The sequence below is a fragment of the Geotrypetes seraphini genome, chromosome 16 (assembly GCF_902459505.1).
Source record: "Geotrypetes seraphini chromosome 16, aGeoSer1.1, whole genome shotgun sequence".
NCBI classification, from domain to species: Eukaryota; Metazoa; Chordata; class Amphibia; order Gymnophiona; family Dermophiidae; genus Geotrypetes; species Geotrypetes seraphini.
This window is the reverse complement of record NC_047099.1, coordinates 39,151,630-39,165,991: the sequence shown is the minus strand read 5'-3', so window position 1 is coordinate 39,165,991 and position 14,362 is coordinate 39,151,630. Positions and strand designations below refer to the sequence as shown.

The 14,362-nt window shown below is 45.6% G+C and overlaps 1 protein-coding gene across 1 annotated transcript; it reads left to right on the top strand.

The window, feature by feature from the left end:
* Positions 1 to 13,301, top strand: ECM1 (extracellular matrix protein 1). Its single transcript, XM_033924501.1, has 7 exons — positions 1 to 154; positions 5,974 to 6,057; positions 6,514 to 6,869; positions 7,598 to 8,053; positions 8,401 to 8,621; positions 11,900 to 11,987; positions 12,964 to 13,301. Exons 1-7 carry the CDS (start codon positions 106 to 108, stop codon positions 13,150 to 13,152), a joined length of 1,443 nt encoding a protein of 480 aa, XP_033780392.1. The 5' UTR covers positions 1 to 105; the 3' UTR covers positions 13,153 to 13,301.
* The last annotated feature ends 1,061 nt before the right edge of the window (positions 13,302 to 14,362 follow it).

Below are 14,362 nucleotides of genomic sequence, written 5' to 3'. Positions count from 1 at the left end.
CTGTGACTCATCCCAGCCAGCTCCAGCTATTTAAATAGCAGCAGAGAAGTCCAGGGAGGCACCAGAGCGATTGGAAGAGAGAATACAGCTCAGCCAAGACCGAAGATGTGGCTATTCCTGCAGCTTTCCTGCCTGCTCTGTCTGGCCCTGGCAGGTGAGTTTCCAGAGCCTGGACACCTAACTTTTTCCATCTGGCAGGGATAACATTAGGTGTCAGAGGGCTGTGAAGGCTTCTGGCTGCATCATGTGCTAAATGGGTGTTTTGGGTTGAAAGCTGAACTTTATATTCTGTGTTTCTGCTATAAACTGAACTAGGAGGTGTGTTGAAAAGTATATCGGCGGGGTAAATTCACTGAGCTTTGGAACAACCTCCCTGCCCCGCTGCAGAACCTCGGCTCATTCCAATTATTCCGAAAGCATCTGAAAACCTGGCTTTTCTCCAAAACGTAAAGCTATCTATTGAAAATGTAAAGCTTGCTATCCTCTTCACAACCTCTAATTTCTTATTATGTCCTTCCCTCATTTATTGAATTACCTGTAAACCGTGCCGAGCTCTATCTTTATGGAGATGATGCGGTATACAAACTTAAGGTTTCGTTTAGTAAACTATTTAAACAGGGCACATAGAAACTGGTAGCCTTTTCAGCAAAATTTGAAGACCTTTTTTATTTTCACTGCTTTGCTGTTGGGGGAGACAAGAAACCTCTGTTTACTTGTCTTCCAGTACTTATAAGTTTAACCCTTGCTGGCAGTTTTTGGGTCATGCTAGAGATGGTAACAGAGGGCATTTCTTAGCCCTGTCACACTTTAAGGAAGTTTTGCAAGATCTCTGGCATACCACCGGAGACCCTGCTTATCTTTGTTTCCTCTTGTGGGTGAGGTCGTTGAGATTATTGGCCAGAATAATGTGTCAGGTTCAGCAGATGTAGGAAGGTGTTATGGCTGCCACAGTGGCAGTGCCCTACTGATTGGTTTGGAGGGAGAGGTGTTCAGTTCACTGCAGCAGTATAAGGCAAATATGTGCCACAAATCTGGGCAAATTGCAAAGAGGCGGGCAGAAAACAAAAAAAAACCAATCCCCTGGGTTACCAGTGTCTGGCACAGCTCAAGAGAAGGCTTTAAATGGTGAGGATAATGCATTACATTTGTACTTAAATTTTGGACAAAAGTCAAGTTGGAATGAGTTTTTGCATCCAGGCTTAAGTAGCAGCAGGAGATGGTTGTCCTATTCTGGGCTTAGTTTTTAGCTGATATATATATATATATTGCTGATCTGTTCTCAGCCCTGCTTCTACATACAATGAGAATGAAAATGCCCTAGATAGATAAGGGCAGACCCCCCCCCCTTACTGTATGTACCCAGAATTAACCTTCATTGCCCACCAAAATCTCCCTCAGCAGAGCGAGAGGTGTGGGGCGGGCACCATTTCTACAGCTTATGTCGCAGGTGGGAGATGACTTAAGAAAAGCCAAGCTCGAGGAAACATTGCGTTCGGGGGCTGCTGAACAAAGAGCATTAGTTACCCAGTGTTCAATTCGAGAAAGGAGATTTTACTTGCATTTTGGTGCATTGTAGGATTTAAGAACATAAGAATAGCCGTCCTGGGTCAGACCAATGGTCCATTGAGCCCAATCCAGGCCACTAGTACCTGGCCAAAACCCAAGGAGTAGCAACATTCCGTGCTACCGATACAGGGCAAGCAGTGGCTTCCCCGTGTCTTTCTCAATAACAGACAAATGAAAGAGATTCACCTCGTGCGCATTTATGCCACATAGGTATTTAAACATCTCTCGAGAAAAATCAGCTTATAATCACAATGTTACGCACCAGCAGTGGCCTTTACCTAAAAGATCCACATTAATCATGATATGTGGGAAGAAGTAGCGTTCTGAGAATCCCTGAGGAAGCCATAGATTGGTAAAACGAGGCCTTGGAGCTTTTTGGAAGCTCTCTCGCCGGCTTTATAAGCTTTGTGCTGCTGTGATTTGAGCGTCTCGACGCCAATGAAGAGTGGATGAGGATGGCGTTTACAACACAGGTTAAGCTTAAGTTTATGGGTGTCAGCAGTGGGATATTCTCCTAGTGGGTGTGAGGTTTTTTAGGCCAATGACAATAGAAATGCCAGCTTGAAAACAGTTTTGATTGCCGTGAGGCCTTTTGATGAATGTGGACCTTTTAAGTAACATTTTTGAAAATTATTGTGATTAAAACATCTTCCATACTCTCCCGCCTTTCCTCCAAAGTATACATATTGAGATCTTTAAGTCTGTCCTCGTACGCCTTATGACGAAGACCGCCGGCCATTTTGGTAGCCTTCCTCGGGACTGACTCCATCCTGTTTATATCTTTTTAAAAATGCAGTCTCCAGCATTGTATACAATATTCTACATGAGGTGAGGTCTCGCCAGAGTCTTATATACAGGGGCATCGATACCTCCTTTTTTTCCCTACTGGCCGTACCTATCCCTATGCACCCTAGCATCCTTCTAGCTTTCGCTGTCACCTTTTCAACATGTTTTTATTCGGTGGTGAATTCTAATATTTACCGTGTCATAGACGTGAACATTGTCTCAGATAGATATATTATTACAGAAGGGAAGGTTAAGAAGCACTGGAGGTTAAGGGATTGTCAGAAATACAGGTCTGGCCTAGAATCCGGCTCCTGAAACTGGGTCACTCGGCGTCTGTAACCAATCCATGATAAGGAGAAAAGTGCTACATGCGGTCAGACTAGTGGTTCGTTGAGCTCCACCAGCAGTCGCTAAGGATCAAAAAATGGGTTGCCGGACCTTTTTTTTCAACCCCAGCTATATTGTTTACATTAAACACACCCTCCAACAGCAAATTCCATACCTACATTGTGCCTGAACTCAACAATTATCCTAAAATCGCTTTACATCTGCCACCTAATAGTTTAATGGAGTGGCCCCCTTGTCCTAATAAATAAATCTGGTTCCACCCACCCCTGATTTTATAAAGGTGAAGCTCTGTGAAAGGAACACAATTGAAGTGTGAAGGAAGAAATGTGACCTGTGACTCAGTCTCCTGTAGTCCCAGTTTTTCAGCTTTTGATTGATTGCTGTTGTGTTATGATTTGTTGGGTGGGATATTGATTTTGAAAGGCTTGTACAGTACGTGAAAATGGCCTGAAGGGAGAGATCTCGTTCGGTGACTAGGATGTATATTCAATGAAGTCACTCCTTTAATAGCCTCCTGACCTGGGGATGCAGATGATCTAGTCCTCTGGGTGTTGAGAAAGAGGCAACTCCCTACCTCAAGGGTGAGTGACATCGGTCCTTGAGGGCCACAACCCAGTCAGATTTTTAGGATTTCCCCAGTGAATGTATATCAGATACAATGGAGTCAATGCATGCAAATAAGGATGTATATTAATTGAGGGAAAACCTGAAAGACCAACTGGACTGAGGGTCCTTGTCTACCCCAATTCCCAACCAGTAAGAAGACTTGTTTTATCTTTATCTATGTTAACATTTGATATACCACCCGGTGGCTTATAAGGCTTCAGAGCGGTTTGCATAAAAAAATACATATAAAGGCAAACTTACATGTCTGTTATGCAATCTGACAGAAATAATGACAACGAAGACTCATTTGTTCCTACAGTCATTTGGAAGATAGTTTGAACAAAGCCTTTTGGGTGGGGTTCCCCCCCCTCCCACCACCACTGAAGTTTAAGTGTTGTCTTGAAGTCTTCAAGAGTAGGGAGGTTCCTGATAATTTCAAAGTTTGGGTCCTATGTAATGAAAGACAAAGACGGGACAAAGAGTGTCGAATCTTGGAAGGGAGGGAAAGCAGATTGTTAGCAGCAGATCAGAGGGCACGAAGAACAGCATAGGGAATGACCAGTTTGCTTACATATAGTGGTGCCGCAGGGGAGCGCGCTTTATACACTAAGGTTAGCAGTTTAAAGCTGATGTATGCTGAGAGTGGGAGATAGTGTCTAATTTAAGCAGGGGGGGAGGGGGGGATCAAATTGATATGCTTCTTAACCTTCCCTTCTGTAATAATATATCTATCTGAGACAATGTTCACGTCTATGACACGGTAAATATTAGAATTCACCACCGAATAAAAACATGTTGAAAAGGTGACAGCGAAAGCTAGAAGGATGCTAGGGTGCATAGGGATAGGTATGGCCAGTAGGGAAAAAAAGGAGGTATCGATGCCCCTGTATATAAGACTCTGGCGAGACCTCACCTCATATAGAATATTGTATACAATGCTGGAGACTGCATTTTTAAAAAGATATAAACAGGATGGAGTCAGTCCCGAGGAAGGCTACCAAAATGGTCGGCGGTCTTCAGGGCCAGATAAAACTAGAGTGCTTTGACAAAACCAATGAGAAGACTCGGCACAAACCATTGAAATGCTGTAGATTTCCATAGTAAAAAGACCCTCCTTCCAAATCTCTGTCCCATTATTAAGAGGTATCTACGATTGTTCCTGTATGGCTAAGTTCTTGTATTACTATTATAGACTAATTCTTTGAGGAATTTGGGGACTCCTGTGTGCCTCAAAAAGCACAGTGCAGTGCGAGCCCGTGGTTTTAACCCACGGGGTTAAAAGCGTGTTCTGTTTCATAAATAATCTGGCTGCACAAGGCACGTTCTGTCTGAGGAACTGGAGAATATTTCTAAAGTATGTACATCCTTTGGGCCAGCAAGTACTGCAGCCACCCCTTCCCCTCTGTTTTGACCTCAAAGACCAGCCAGGATGGTCGCGATCGCTGAAAAGCGATCCTTGGGGCTTGCATCCGATCAGATAATCTGCATGAGGACTCGGTAGTGAATCAGTCGCCCGAAAAGACTCGGCCACGGATCGCTCAGATCGGTGAGTTTAGTGAATTTAGGCCTCTGTATTTCTGTAGTAATCTAGGCCTCTGCTAGGCCTGGCTCTGTTACTGACTTGTGAGGTTTGCCTCAGCCTTTCACACACAGTCATGCAACTTTTTGTGATTTCAAATACACTCCAAAACTATGAAAACCACACTGCAAAGATCAGTAAAGCAACATCTGAATCTCAAAGTGTCAGCAGGAAAAGGTTTACTAGTTGTGTTCACTCTGAAAATTGCATCTCATTTTACAATTCAGGAACTTGTTTTAGTCAGGCATCAAACTTTATAAAATAGAGATCATCTGGCCCTGGGCAGAAATGACTAAAGCCTTTCAGTGCCCTGAGCACCCATGTGGTAGGCGAGGGAGATGTGTGCGCCTAGGCCAGGAAAGTTGTGTATCTTGTGCCAGTCTCCCCCTCCCCAGGCCACAATTAAACAGTGCAGAGTTTTGCTTCTTGCAGGTTTCCGGGTCTCACGTCTTGTCAAATAGCATAACCCCGAAGAAAGCCACAGGGTGATGGCTGAAATGTTGGTTTCTATGAGGTCTGCTGTTTCTTTTATATATATATAGTGGGATCCACTGATCGGATTGAGAACAGGGAGGTCCGTTGGTCGTGAATTTGAATTTTGGCGGGAAAGTTAATTGATTTCCCATAGAATGGAAAGGTCTCTGAGCTTAGAGATGTTCTCTCAGGGTTTCCACAGCTGGCATCGTGCTTTTTGCAGGTTTCTGGCTCTCCCTGCGTCTTGTCCAGAAAGAAACCGACATTTCAGCCTGCATGTTTCTTTCTAAATAGTGGGTCCACCGACTGATTGGAAACAGGGCAGTCCGTTGGTCACCAATTTGAATTTGGGTGGGAAAATCAATCGGTCTCCTTTTTTTAATGTTTCTGATGAGTTTTAAAGATGTTCTCCCCATGAAGCTGGGGTTATATGTTCTCTCAGTATTTTGCCATGGCATTTATTTAAGGCTAGTAATAGAAACAGAGAATAGATGGGATTGGGATCATTCAAGTACTTCCAAGTGACTCAGGTTGGCCCACTGAGAGCCAGACGAACAAGTTTCTTTTGGGGCCTCTGACCTCTTTGGTTTTTTTTTTCCCCCCATTCTTTTCAGGTTTGAAGTCGCACAGTATCAACAATGGAGGCGGACGCCAGAGAGAAATCGCACCAGAACTGCCAGAGGTCTACCAGACAGAAGGTACCTGCTAAACAGAAGTGTGGTCCTTTTATAGAGTGACTGGGTAGGAAGATTTTGCCAAGTAGAGTTGCCCAAAGCAACTCCAGGTTTCAGTACATAGACCCATCTGAATCTGGTATTTCTTCACAAGAGGCAATGAGAAGGGATGCCAAGAAGCACCAGGGCATCAGTTCAACCTGGTTTTACTCCACTGGCAGCCCCGGAGAGGCAGTTCAGTTTTTCTTTTCAGTCTTTGGCTTGGGGCTTGTTGGTGGCTTTAGCGAGAGGAGGTCACTTTTCCTCTCATATATCCATGCCCAAGACAAGGAGGTGCATGTATTGTGGCCACGGACCTGCAGATTTTAAATGGGGGTGATGGTCCTCTAGCTGAGGATGGAGGACTGATAAAAATGAGAGGGCAGAATGTCAAATGTTCATTGCATATATTTTAAATTATGTTCTTTCTTGTTTCTGCAGCTGATTTGCCCATCATGTTACAAGAGGAAGTGATGCCCTTCATATTACAAGAGGAAGTGGAGCTGAGGCCGAGAGGCAGAATAGAGTCCAGGTGTCGGGGTGGACATTGTGTTGATCTTCCTCCCGCTCTCCTGGGTAATAATGACCTGATCGATTTCCCTCCTGGCCGACCCACAGAAGAAAACATACACCATATTTGCAGCTCAAGCAGGATAAAATCTAACTATGGATCGCACAACCTGCCTCAATCAGGATTTGGCTATCTCTGGCGCCAAGGGAGTGCTTTAAACGAGCTGGAGCAGGGTTTCACTGACTGCTGCCTCCAGAATGAGAGGCTGGGCTGTGCACAGAGTCTGGTAAGTGTTTTATCTGCTGCATCAAACTGACGCTAGAGGAAGGGCCAGGCCAAGGGTATCTCGATACCCCGGGCAGAACTTCAGCCATGTATGGATGTCCATCCCACCATCCACCCCTCAACACACACAAGGATGGCTCAAGGTCCTCCCTCCCTTTGTCTAGCATCTCCCCTTCCTCCTCTGGGTCAGCACCATTTTGTTTGACAACTCATTGTATCCAGCATGAGGCCTGCTGGGTCCTGCCCTTACCAAAAATTAGTTCAAAGGGGCGGGACCCACATGTTTTCACCCTGTGGAGATGCTCAAGGCCCTACGCTGGCCACAGAGAGTTCCATAGACGCCTAGTAGTCAGGCCAGCTCTGCTAGCTACACAGAGGGCACAACTGAGTTACAGTATGCCCTTGAGAAATGTGCTTCATAGTCTCCTTACTTCCAGTTCAGCTCTCCTGCCACCTCCCTGAAAATAAACCTGCCCTTCCTGTCCAGATGAAGGCTCTCCATTCAGCACCTCTGCCTTGCTTCTGATACAGAATCTGTCACCAATCTCTGCCCGTCTCACTCTCCCTTCCTAGATGCAGGCTTTCCATTTAGCCTCAAGTCCCACTGCCTCTCATTCCCTCCATGTCTCAGTGTGTAAATGCACAGATGGTTCTTAATCCTTTTATGGTTACGATGTCCTGCTCATGGACAGGTTTGGGCCTGAACACTCTTGCTTTTTATTGTTTCAGTGGCAAGAAGTCCTGGATCAGTTCTGTACGGAGGAATTTTCCATAAAGACCCGCCCACATCAATGTTGCAAAGAGTATGAGGCAGCCAGGTACTCCTGCTTTGGGAGTCAGGCGCCATATCCCAATTATGATTCGCCTGCTCCCTCTGTCCACACCATACAAAGAAGTGTCAGATTTCCACTCTGTGCTGCCACTGGTACCTCTAATTGCCAAAGCAAGAGGTTGAACGAGGCGTTTGAAAAGAAGATGCAGGAACTCTTCCCACCTGGAGAACCAAATGCCGACTCCATCGAGAACATCTGCAGACTGAGGAGGTTCCGCTCCAGTTATCTGAAAAATGCCATTCCTCGGAGTTACTACGGCCGAGAACAACGTGAGGCCAAAGCCATTAACCAGCTGGAAGCCCAGTTCAAAATCTGCTGCAAGAACGAGGATGTTTCCTGTGCCCATGATGCAGTAAGGGGGGGGGGAGTGGATGCTGGGAACGAGGGTGAAGGGAAGAGGTCAGCAGGAGAGATAGTGAGAGAGAGGAGAAGGTGCAGTGAGTGTGTGTCGGGAGAGGGCAAGTGTGGGTGTGGCAGCAGAGGCGAGGGTGCAGTAAGTGTGAGTGGGTAAAGGGAGGAGAGGGGAACGAGTGTGACAAGGGTGTGTGTGCGGTGAGTGTGGGTTTGGGGAGAGGTTGTGGCAAGTGTGAGGAGGAGAGGGTAAGGGTGTGGCAAGTGCGGGATCACAGCACATCATGGATTGGTCCTGAGTTCAGAGTTCTCTGGTTAAGCGCTTGTTCATTCCCTCTCTCGGTGTAGTGGGAGAAGATTCTCAAAGAGTTTTGTGATGCTGAGTTCTCGGTGAAGACGAGGCCTCACGAGTGCTGCAAGGAGGAGATCAGCACGGCCATGTACAGTTGCTTCGCCAGCAAAGCTCCCCACCCCAACTATGACTGGGAGATCCAGACGCTGGACCTGGACAAGTTGCACCAACCAGTCCTACAGCAGCTGTGTGGAGACATGAAGCTCCTCAGCAAACAGTGAGTAATCCCCTCGTTCATATCACCTAAGTCACGACTGTGTCCACAAGAGATTTCTGACCATTCAGCCCAGTTCCCTCCACCAAAAAATAAACTTTTAGGGTAGAAGAAGATAGAAACCACCTACTGATCTAGACCCTCTAAAGTTCCTTCAAACCCAGATCCCAGCAGACTGTAACAAGAAGAACCGCCTACTGATCTAGACCCTCTAAAGTTCCTTCAAACCCAGATCCCAGCAGACTGTAACAAGAAGAACCGCCTACTGATCTAGACCCTCTAAAGTTCCTTCAAACCCAGATCCCAGCAGACTGTAACAAGAAGAACCGCTGAAGTTGAAGCAGTCTCCATCATGGGCTAAAGGTAGAGGGCCATTTTCAAAAAATACATCTAAGTTCAACTTGGACGTTTCTAGCTGAACGTCCAAAAATGGCCATTTTCTAATGGCAAACTGCTGGATGTTCAAATATCTTTTTTTGGAAAAAAAAATCATCTAATTAGACGTCTTGGCCACCACGACATCTAGGTTGCCAGTATGTCTAATTTTATACCCCATTTTCAATTAGGGTTGAAAAGGTCTTAATCCTGACCATTTGGACATGGGGTGGGGCCAGAATAGAAATGGACTGGCCACATACATTGGAACAGAGCAGTCGCACACCTTAGAGGGCACCGCTGTGAACTTCACATAAAAGTTGCCAACTGTATATCTCACGTGAGCCCCCCAAAACCTATTATACTCTCTAGTGTACCACTCCAACAGCACTTATAGCTATATGTGGCACCTATATAATAATAATAATAATAATAACTTTTATTTTGTATACCGCCTTACCCAGGGAGTTCTAGGCGATTCACATCAATTAATCAAAGTTACAAACAATGAAGACATTGAAGTTAACAGGTTAGGAGTGTACGATAAGAAGGTAGGTTCACACGTTCTATCGTAAATGTGGTTAGAGTAGCTTATGGGCTTGGGGTCCACCCACCAGGCTACTTAAGACACGATGCTCGCATTTCAAGCAAGTAAACAACAGTCCCGGTTAGGGCCATGTTGTCTTAAGGCGCGTTTCGAAAAGAAATTAAGACTACTATTTGATAAAGTCATCTCTTAACCAAAGTTTTTTTCATAACAAAAATATTATATTGTCTTTCTCTGGGTAACATCTACTTTTATTATTAATAGTTTGTATTTCGCTGATTGTCCGGTTCTCTTGTGTAAACCACCTTGACTTCGTCTGATTGAGGCGGTATAGAAGAATAAATTTGTTATGTTACTAGGCTTTCCCATACCAGATGCTACTGTTTTTATTTTTGTGTGGTGGAAGGGGGGGGGTATTACCTTGGTCAGTTTGGGCACCTTTGTGGCACTTAGGTGTCTTGCAGCATTAATTTAAACATTTTGCAAGACATCCTGGACGGAACTTAAACCCTTCTAAAACGTTCCAAATGTATGTATGTCTCACCTGCCCTTGAGACCGCCCAAAGCCCACCCATACACACCTCGTGCCTTGGACGTAAAGAGGCTGGAACACTTCGCTAGATGTACAGAAAGACATCCTGGCAATGAGGATGCTTTTTGGACATCTCTGGGGTGTTTTTTTTTTTTATTGAGTCCAACAGAAAGTGGAAGATCACTGGACTGTCAGAAAAATAACCCCCAAAAAGTGGAAAAATCGCTGGACTAATAATGTCTAGCCCTCGATCGAGACTACCCCAGCTTAGTCGGTTGGGCTGAGAACTTTTCAGCGTTCCCTCGTCCATGTGATCTAGGCTAATCAGTGGTTTAGTTGTGAGAGTACAGTGCCACCTGGTGGCTAAGGGTCAGGCAGCATTGGTTCATTGAGAGATTTATTCGCTGCCTGTAAGAAGAGATTCACCCAGGCAGTTTACAGCACCTGCTACTGCAGCAATCCACTTAACGTAGTCTGTGCCCAGTGCAGAGCCTCCCCTCTGCTGCATCCTGCCCCACTGGAAACAGAAGTTGCAACATGGGGCGTAGGAAGAGGCAGAGGGAAGGCTCCGGGCTGGCCAGGAGCAGTGTCCCCGTAAACTTTGTCAGGCCATGACTTGAGGCGTCCGGAAGTGTGTGGACATTGCCGTGATATCCCACGCGGGTGCAAAGGCCCTCCAGACCAGGCCATGAGCTACCACCGGTTGAGCCAGCCTTGCCCTTCCAGCTGCTAATGCCACGCATGAAACGAGAATGCGTGGGCCCCATCAATGATGGCAGCAGGAGACGTTCCACCAACTACCCGAGGCTTCAGGATTCCCACCAGCTACACTGACCCTGTATGCTATGCCCCAGGTGCCCCCACCCCAAGCTTTTGGTAATTGTTCTGAGAGGGGTAATTATTGCCAAGTTCTATCTTGTAAATACGCAGAGTACTTCAGAAATTAAACTGATATAGAATCACAGACTCACATTTAAAATAATGAGAGCTAAGTCATTGGTAATCACACGCTGGTGGGTTTCACTTGTCTGGCTGCATCCACCTAGTTCCTGAATGCTTAAGCTGACCCACTGTTAGGCAGTAAGAGGCCTGGGGTGCATGGAACAGACAGCACCAAGAGGTCACTGTGTGGAAGATAGGAAAGCAAATGGGAGAGCAGTTGGGATTTTGGAAACTAGGGAGCCTACAACGCTTTTAGAAAACTCATAAAAACGGCCTTATTCGATAGATATAATCACCTAAACAGAATCTGCACCCAACTCTTTTTTTCTTTTCTCGTCTTCCCAATAGGCCCCCCTCTGAAATCCTAATCAAACTGTATTTTGTAATTTCTGGACCTTTCATCTAAAATATCCCCTCTGAAAATTCTTAATAAACTCTATATTGTAATATTCGCTGTATTTTTTGGTAATATTTGCTGTATTTTTTGTAATTCGCGACCTCTCTCAAACAGGTCCTCTCGGAAATTTCTTAGCAAACTGTATATTTTATTTTTCGCTTTCTTAAAGTTTCTGCACCCTGTATTTTCCTCTGATTATCTGCATATTGTAACTCGCTGAATGCCCAGCTCTCTTGATTGTAAACCGCCTAGAAGTCGCAAGATTGTGGCGATATAGAAGAATAAAGTTATTATTATTATTAATTGGCCTTTTCAGACAGGTGCTGGCTTTTGTGACATCCCTCTTGTCACAGTGCCCCATCCCCAGCTGTTGCATGAGATTTGCTGGGCATTTTGTTTTTCTCGTTGCCTCATTGACAGTTGACCGAGTTCTTCTTAAAGCTCTGGAAGACGTGACTGCCTGTTTTAACTCTTCGCTTGTTCCTCAGGAAGCAAATCCCCTTACTGGTGAAAAGCATCACGGAGAACTGCTGCGTGCTTCCCTCCGAAGACAGAGTGGGCTGTGCAGAGCAAAAAGTGAGTGACGAAGGTCAGCTGACAGAGACTGTGTCTGATATCAAGAAAGCCTGGGATAGGCACATGGGATGTCTTAGAGAGAGGAAAAGATAATGGTTACTGCGGATGGGCAGACTGGATGGGCCTTTATCTGCCATCATGTTACAATGTTTCGTTAACCATAAAGCTCTATGACCTCACAATGCAGGTGTAAAGAGCCTTAGCCTATAGGAAGAGGAGATGCAAATGTTAAGAGCCTTAGCCAATAGGGAGAGGAGGAGATAGTGGATGCTGTGGATGGGCCATTTGGCCTTTATCTGCCATCATGTTCCTATAACCTTAAAGCTCTATGACATCACAATGCAGGTGTAAAGAGCCTTAGCCTATAGGAAGAGGAGATGCAAATGTTAAGAGCCTTAGCCAATAGGGAGAGGAGGAGATAGTGGATGCTGCGAATGGGCAGATTGGATGGGCCATTTGGCCTTTATCTGCCATCATTTTTCTATAACCATAAAGCTCTATGACATCACAATGCAGGTGTAAAGAGCCTTAGCCTATAGGAAGAGGAGATGCAAATGTTAAGAGCCTTAGCCAATAGGGAGAGGAGGAGATGGTGGATGCTTTATCTGCCGTCATTTTTCTATGACATTCCATGTCGCTGCCATGTTTGAATTTTTTTTTTTAACTGGCTTTTGGTTCATCAGAAAATTAATAATTTCACACGCATGAGGGGATGGTGTGCTGTAGACTGTTTGGATAGGAATAACTGTACTGAATACTAACAAAAACCAAACTTATTTTGAATTGCCAAAATGTCCTTTCCCCCCCCCCCCCCTCCCGAGTTGATATGGTCCAGTGACGACATCCTTGCGCCTGGATGGCATCGCAGGTTTTCAGCCAATCCGACGAAAGGGAAAAGTTGTGTTCCTGCAATTTTTAAAATTCTTATCGCATTTCTCTCTTTTTTTTTCGTGTGTGTGTTTTGGTATCTATGCAGAAGGAAGAGTTCGTCGAAATTTTATGCACCACTAATAGAAGTTCCTGGAAGGACAACCAGAAGTGTTGCGAGCAGGAAGATCGTGTCTCTTGCTTCAGCGGGAACTACCTGGACAAGGTCACTATAGCCACTGCCAGGACGGAGGTGGAGAGAGTCCACCAAGAACAGACGCTTCTCCAGCAGGTTTAGCTAAGCTTTCTATGTATGCGAGGCTGAGGACTACTGTTTGCAAGGTGCCTTTCAGAGAGGAAAAAAAACAACCTGGTTTCCGCTTTTCTCTGGCTTTTCTTTGGCTGGCAAAAAAAAAAAAAAAAGTGACCATCACAGGAATGGGGAGAGAGATTGTCTAACACAACCCCGAATCCCCTATGGTTTAAGGAGCCTGTTTTAGCATAACCTTGGCAGCCAACTGTCCCTTTGCTGTCTCCCCATGAATGTGGCCACCGAGATCATGTCCCTTTCTACTCGGTACTGCTTTCTGCACCAAGCCAAGCCACATCTTAGAGTTCAGGTGGTGCAGGGCCTCAGCAAGGTAAACTACATTTCCCTGCATGCCCTGGGGTAAAACCAGAGTAGCCACCACCTGCCCCGGGTGCCAGAGAGCTCCTCCTTGAGATCTGCTGGAGGGAGGATATAAATTGCTTGAGTTCACCCAATGGAAATACAAAAGAATTCCATTTGACATTTTGCGCCTGGAGTAAGAAATCTGGCTGATGGGATTACTACTCCCTGAAGCTTGTGTGTCAGCTTGCCAGCATTGCCCTGGAGTGTTAGGTAGTTACCAGTCGCTGCCCACGTCACTCATCGCTGTGAGTGGTCAGGAGGTTACTTACCAGCATAAAGCCACTGTAGGCCATAGCAGAGAAGGCTGAAATCATTTATTACAAGTACTGGTGCCTTTTCTATATATTATAAACTGTTAACCGTGTGTCTCAGTTTTGACGCTTCCTTGTCTGCTGCATTTTGGAGAGAGGTTAAAAAGCAAGGAATTGGGAATTGAAAAGTGGATGAAAGGATTTTAGCTTCCAGCTACCCCTTTAACCATGAACAAGAACAGGTGCTAGAGAAAGGATCAGGCCCATTTCCTCCTGAGGGCTGGGATTTTAGAGAGGACAGGATGAGCCTCCAAGCCAGCAGTTTTGGTGTGTCCTGTAGTAAACTGGAAAAGTGTAGTTACTTACCTGTAACGTAGGTTCTCTGTGGACAGCAGGATAGTCAGCCACATATGGGTATTGTCCCAACAGCTCCCAATTTGTGGATAAGCTCTCCAATAGCTCAGAGAGATTTTCTTTTTCTCTCTCTGAGCACGTGCAGTGCCCAGGCCCCACTGGGCATGCCCGAGCCCTACCCATTTCCCCCTGCTTCCCCCTAATCTCCAGTCTTTAGTTTCCGCCCGTTC

Coding starts and splice junctions, on each gene's coding strand:
- ECM1 (XM_033924501.1), top strand. CDS start 106: ATGTGGCTATTCCTGCAGCTTTCCTGCCTGCTCTGTCTGGCCCTGGCA. Junction 6,058..6,513: donor AGAGGTCTACCAGACAGAAG/GTACCTGCTAAA, acceptor TTGTTTCTGCAG/CTGATTTGCCCATCATGTTA. Junction 8,622..11,899: donor ATGAAGCTCCTCAGCAAACA/GTGAGTAATCCC, acceptor CTTGTTCCTCAG/GAAGCAAATCCCCTTACTGG.